Here is a 6527-nt window from a genome sequence, read left to right as displayed (position 1 = left end):
GCTGAGAGACTCTGGGCAGAGCTGCACATGTGGCCCCTCACTGCTTTGCTTAAGGTGCTGAAATGAAAAGGCAGCAGCAGCAGCAGCAGCAGCACAGACTCAGACAGAGGAGACACTGGACTTTTTTCAGTATTTTATTTTTCTCTATACAATTTCAGTTCATAAGAAAGATGAGGAAGTGCTTGTGTTATGATTGCAGCATGTTCAGATGAGGGGCATCGTCACTGTCACAGAGATGCTGTGTGGTTCTAGTCGACGACCAGCGAGCTCCTCACTGAGGGGAACAACTCGAAAAACCCCTGCGACAGGAAGCAGACAGGAAGTGGGCTCAGTTTAAAAGAGTATATTTACTGAATTACATGTTCTACTACGTTTCAGAGGGAAACACTTCACTGCATTTTTCAGCAGTAAACATACAAACATTAACTGCTGAAACTATTAAAGCTAAAATGCATAAATGATAAAGGATTTTTTTTCATGATAAATAACAGTTCCAGCTTTTGAAACATGAAGATTTAGGTTGGAGTAACTGCAACAGCACATTCAAGTTCAAACTGTATTAGCTCCTGCTGCCACAGACACTTAGTGCTGCAGTCAGAGCTGTTTGTGTTGTCTTATTCTCTTCCTTTGCACATCGGTTTTTCGGGTCTCTTGGCGTCAAAGCTGAATTAATGTTGACAGATTTTCATGACGTCCAGGTTTGCTCTGTTACTCTGTGGACGCTGAAGGTTGGTGACACATTCAGAGCAACACTGGAGCTTCTGGGAATCAAGCAGCTGTAGCATGAGACTCGGAATCAGTCCACCCAAAGTGTCCAATACTGACAATGTGACAAACACCATATAGTCTCGTAGACACGTGTGTGTGTGTGTGTGTGTGAGAGAGAGAGAGAATAGTAACATGAAGCATGTGAAAGAAACAAATACTCCAGTGTCAGCAGCTGGAACCAGAGAATTTCTGCACGTAGAGCAGCTCTGCAGCAAATCACCAGCTGCTGTGGGTATCAACACCTTCTCTCTCTTTTACTATTATTCCAGACATGTACCATGACTGTAGAACTGAGACAACAACAGGTGCGTTTGTTTTCCAGACAGGGGTTACCTTGAACAGGGTGGTGCTCTGCAGAATGCTTGAGGTGCAGCACATCTCCCTGATGGAGTGCATGGAGAGTTGCGGAGCCCCGATGTCCACCACAGGGATGCCGAGGCGGGCGGCCAGGATGGGTCCGATGGTTGAGCCGCACGGGCTGTCGTTCCTCACCATCACATCCTGCCAGAGGGAGAGAGGTCAAAGGTCACACAGAGAGGATTTAAAATGGAGGCTTCGCTTTATGCGAGTAATTATTTCATCATTTCTCTTGTTGTTGAAAACTTCCTGATATTTCCACGTGTTCCCTGCAATATCTGATCTCATCTTTCCTGATTACTGCTGTCAACAAGCTCCTCTCTTTCTGTCCTTGTGTCTTTATTCCACACAGATTCTCTTCTTCCCCCTCTCTGTTGTCCTGGAGCTTGTTGCTAGGAGATCTGCTCCACAGAGACATGAGAAGAGCCTCCGTCTACAAACAATCCAGCCCTGATCACACACTGTCTCTCTCTCACACACACACACACACACACACACACACACACACACACACACTCTCTGAGTACCTGCAGAGGCACGCTGACCCTGCTTGCCACCTCTCTGACCACGGAGGCGGTAATGGCCGTGGTGGCGTAGCGCTGATTGCTGTTGAATTTAATCACTGGCCCCTGGAAGAGAAGCCACATCAGATTCCCCCAGACTTCACACAACATGTGTCACACAGCTGGACAGTGGTTTGTGAGAAATACTCACCTTGTGGAAAGCTGGCCGGTGGTTCTCTTCATGCTTCTCTCTGAGGACAAAGTGAGAAACATTTACAAATTCAGTGATGTTCGTTGTGTTACTTTACAATTTCTGCTTTCTGAATTGTTGAAAGCAGCATTTCGTGTGATTACTCTCAAAATTCCTGTCTCTTTTTTATCACTGTGTGATCCGATAGTGAAACCAGTGAAGCCACTTTCTTATTTTTAAGGCTGGTAACTGTATGTTTACTGTCGCTGTGGCAGCAGGTGTTGTGCGTCTGAGCTGACACTAACTGGTAATTGGGGTGAACAGCGTGCGCCATGTCAGCGCTGATCATGAAGGAGAGCGGCGCCGCCTGCTGGAAGGCCGTGAGGTTGGAGGGGGAGGCAGCGAGGCGGCTGAGGATGAGCTCCGTCAGGTTGGACTGAGCCCCCTGAGCGCTCTCTGACCCCACCTGCAGGACACAACGAGAAATGTCACGGAAGCTTTGATGCTTTCCAGTTGTAGGTTAATTTACAAAATGTTCCAGCTGATGTCATCAAATGTCTTCAATTATCCAAAACTCAAAGATGTTGAGTTTACAAATTATGTAAGTGAAAGAGAGAAAAGCAGCAAATCCTCTTATTGTAAAAGCTGGAACCGGATAAATAAACTGAATGATTCACCACTTTCGATACCAAACATCAGACAAGTTTCTCTCAGTTCATGGTCTGAAAGGTTCAGTTAACCAGCTCTCACTTCTTCATTGTCGTACAGAGTGATCATGCGGATGTTGGGATCTTTGGACAGAGAGTCTTCAGAACACGACTCCATCAGACCCTGACAGAGAGAAGAAAAGAACTGAGTCAGTTAACCGTCAAGACCAGACGTCTCTCTGAGATAAACCACAAAAGCTACGCAGTCTCTGCGATATTAAAAGCTCCTGGTTTTGATGTTTGATTTCTGGATGTGGGGGCTGGGAGTCTGACCTGCAGGGCGCAGTAGCAGCTGTGCAAGTTGTCCAGACGAGGGGAGTAAATGAACTCCTCATACACCCCCCCCAACGCCTGCAGAAAGGAAAATAAAATGAAAGAGGAGAAACTGTTATTTTTAGCATCAACCGATTCATACGCTGCTCATATGGTCCAGATACTAAGCAGTCACTGTCCTGCTAAATGCCGACTTAACCAATGTGACCAAATGAAATGTGAATGAAAGCTGAAGCATGTCTGTGACCACTGCAGCTCCGGCTGTTAAACTGGATTATTCCACGTGACTTTCGTGCAGACTCACCGCAGGCTGAGTGTCAGCCAAACACAGCTCAAAGTCCAGCAGAGCTTCGGGCTGCACGCCGAGCTCCGAGCACAGCAGCTTCACCAGCGCTGGGTGGTGTTTCTCTGCCTGAGGAACGAAGACACGGCACATGTTGGCGTCTCATCATTGTTAATAAGGGTAAATGATGTGGAACAACGACCCGTCTTTGCAGCTCTGTGGCTGAAATATGTGCATGAGGTCGTGTTGACCCACGTGTTCAGTATCTTCATTCAGGCATTATTGGCCGTGTCGAGGAACAACGTATCCCTCACTAATCACTAGATGCATTTCTTTGCTTCACATTTGTGTTGCTTGTCAGTTACTTTCTTTTTCTGCAGACTTTAGGAAACCGCAGCTTTGGAATATTGTGTTCTGTTCCATCTGACAGAAACTGGGCCACTGTGCTTCATCCCAGAACACGAGGCAGCAGTCACATATTTCACATAAGGACCTTGTCGGGAAATTCACTTTTGTCTGTTGCTTTTACCGTAGTGGCAGCAGATGCAGCGTCAGCGCCGGTGGACACGCAGCCCGTCTCCAGCTCCTCCTGGACGACAGTGGCAATGATGGGAACACTGGGACACAAACCCCCACAGTCAAACTGAGGCAACATTTCCCAAACTGATATACTTCAGAAACGATGTGACAAAGACAACAAGCTGAAAACAACCTTTGTGCAAGAAACATTTGTGGCTAGAGTGAGAAAATAAAGTGATTCCAGATTTCATCTATAATACACTGCTCTATCCAGTGATCGTTTTTTTTTTTGTCTTTTTTCCACGTTTCCCTGCTTTTAATGAACATGCTATAAGTTGTATTCGCAGAGCGGCTGCAGTGGGTTTTATGTGACACTTGTGTGTAGATGCTCACAGGTGGTTCTCCTTGTTGGGACCGAATGAGTCGTTGATGTCACGCTGCAGGTGGATGGCCAGGTGAGGGATTCTGAGCAGAGGGCGGGGCACGTGGACCAGCCTGTGGACCAGCTGGTCCTTAATCTGCAAGACGACGACAACAACAACAACAACACAGAGACTGAGGAGGACATGAATCATCCGAGGAAACATTAATGTGAATCCACTGTGAGAGTCAGCAAATTCCATTTCTGCTTTTCTACATCCTGTTTTCATCCGATACCTGCCAACCTTTCTGTTTAAGAAAACAAAAGCTGTGAACACGCTGCAGAGTCAGCAGCTAACAAGTGAAACTGTGACTAGTCATGACAGTAACAATAACACAGGTACCTTAACCATGACGCGGCCCGCGATGGTCAGATCACGGTCAAACCAGGTGTTCCAGATGCCTCCACCGTAGCACTCCACCCCAACCTGCACACAGCCCTGCTTTGTCCTCTTTGACCTCGGCTTCACCTAAAAATACACACAGTTAATAACCTTTGAAACAACTTTAGAAAGTGCACCTTCCTCCTGTGCTTCAGTGGATCAATGTTGAAAGTCAAATATGTTTGTTAAAATAGCTCAAATTAATTTATTCAGCATCACGATGTGAGTGTTTCCCAGCAGACGCGGGCATGTAAGTCTACTGCACCAACCAAAGCTGAGGCAGAAACACCAGCAACGTGTTGCAACATGTCGGCTTCCGCAGCTTTAGACAACTGATGATGACGATGATGCAGCACCATTGGGGCTGTAGCTGCAGAGGATCTCACATCCTCATTATGTTCTGTGTGTGTATGTGAGATGTCAGAATGCAAAAAAAGGCAGGTGTTGCTTGACAGGTGGAGGTGGGCAGGCTCTCACCCTCAGGCACGGGCTGTCAGTGTGAGCTCCAATCATGGAGAAGCCGTTCCCTGGCAGGTAGCATCCACCCACGGCAAAGGCAATGAGGCTGGAGAAGTTCCTGGTCACAAAGTACTGCAGAAAATATTACAACATTTCAAAGAGGCTGAGATCCTCATTTATCCCTTTAAACAGCGTGTTTCCAACACAGCACACCAGTGTTTAGGTCAGACATATCCCCAGAATCCTTAACACACAACAATTCTTCCACTATTCTTCCACACAAATCACACATTTCAGACCCCACCCCCAAAAAAAACCATTCCTGAGATTTGACCATTTACGTAATCGAACCTTAAATTCACCATATAAAGTTCCTACTCAGCTTCATTTGTGTGCAATAAGAGAAAAAGCCTGTGTAATGAAGATTATGTTTACTTCACGATCCTAACTGACCTTGCTGGCTGGTTTGATGTCCCACTGCTCCGTCTCCTTCAGCTCAATGAATCCAGCCTCCAACAGACGTTTTCTGCATTCTTCAACCACTGCAGGGATGGAGAGAACAACCACTCGGTTCACTATGGCACTGACAGTTAATGGGCTTTGTTAAAAGCCAGAGGGACTTTTTCCTCTAAGCTGGAGAAAGTTCCATTAGTCTGTATCGTTTTTCAATAATAAAACTGAAAGACTGAGGTGAAGAGAGATGTAAACACCATATGTAGAACACAAATTATTATTCTCATTTGTTCTCTAGAGCACAAGCAGAGGTGTGATGAAATCTGACATTCATCTTATCTTGAGCTCAAAGTCTTTCTTCACACTTATCTCTGTGTTCTCTGGTGCTCTTTCCCTGATACCCTATTTTAACTGCTAATCGAGAAATCATGGGAATTTCTGTATGTATGAGATGCTGTCAGCAGAACAAAAACCAGAAAACTATTGAGCATCTTGAAGTACATATCAAAAATATTTCGAATATTCAATATTTAAACAAGTGCACAATTTGAATGGGCAGTGTTGACGTGCTGGGTCTGTGCAGGAACCTGTGCAAGTGCAAATATCTGAATATGAAAAAGTTTTTCAGACTTTACCGTGATACGGAGACACTCCTCTGTTGACAAACTGCAAGAACTCTCTGGCAGCTGAACGCACGGCCTCTTTGGAGCTGTTCATGATCAACGACTGGGAGAAGAACAGGCGAGAAATGTCAGAAATATAACTACCCCATGTTCCAACTTCGGACACTAATCGCAGCATTCTAGTTTTCATTCTTACTCACCGTAAACCTACAATTAAAAAGCCACAAACCAGTAATTCACAAGATAAAATTGATTATAAAGTCACAAATTATTTACTATTACATTCAAATGTAAAAACCTGTGCTAGCTAACAACTGTGAGGGACAACTGGAGCTTTCTGGTTCTTCTTCTTCCTCAACTGAGCAAAGTCAAAGCCGTTCGCGATGACGAACCAGAGAGACAATAATCTATTTTATGGCTCTTACCTGCATTTATTTCTAACCGCGGACTTTCGAACTCGGAACTCTGAACTCAGCCGCAGTAAAACAGGACAGACAGGAGCAGGAGGATCAGCAGCAGCAGATGACGCAGAAGAAGAAGCAGGAGGCTGTTTTAGCCACAGCGCCAACGTCTCTCAGCGGTCAGGCGG

At 45.6% G+C, this 6527-nt stretch overlaps 1 protein-coding gene across 2 annotated transcripts; it reads right to left on the bottom strand.

The window, feature by feature from the left end:
• Positions 1-118: 118 nt before the first annotated feature.
• On the bottom strand, positions 119-6498 carry dnpep (aspartyl aminopeptidase). Of its 2 annotated transcripts, none has more exons than XM_067499937.1 (15): positions 6364-6498; positions 5951-6041; positions 5316-5404; positions 4881-4994; positions 4365-4490; positions 3994-4118; positions 3611-3698; positions 3103-3210; positions 2799-2876; positions 2569-2649; positions 2124-2284; positions 1840-1879; positions 1653-1754; positions 1102-1269; positions 119-299 (listed from the first exon to the last, which is right to left on the bottom strand). In XM_067499937.1, the coding sequence occupies exons 1-15, from the start codon at positions 6367-6369 to the stop codon at positions 249-251; spliced, it is 1428 nt and encodes a 475-aa protein (XP_067356038.1). In that variant the 5' UTR covers positions 6370-6498; the 3' UTR covers positions 119-248. The 2 variants fall into 2 exon arrangements, with proteins under 2 accessions (XP_067356038.1, XP_067356039.1); XM_067499938.1 differs by lacking the exon at positions 6364-6498 and adding an exon at positions 6139-6334.
• Positions 6499-6527: the final 29 nt, after the last annotated feature.

The sequence above is a fragment of the Channa argus genome, chromosome 4, assembly GCF_033026475.1.
Source record: "Channa argus isolate prfri chromosome 4, Channa argus male v1.0, whole genome shotgun sequence".
Taxonomy (NCBI): Eukaryota; Metazoa; Chordata; class Actinopteri; order Anabantiformes; family Channidae; genus Channa; species Channa argus.
The sequence above is the reverse complement of the archived record's forward strand: the minus strand, read 5'-3'. Positions and strand labels throughout refer to the sequence as shown.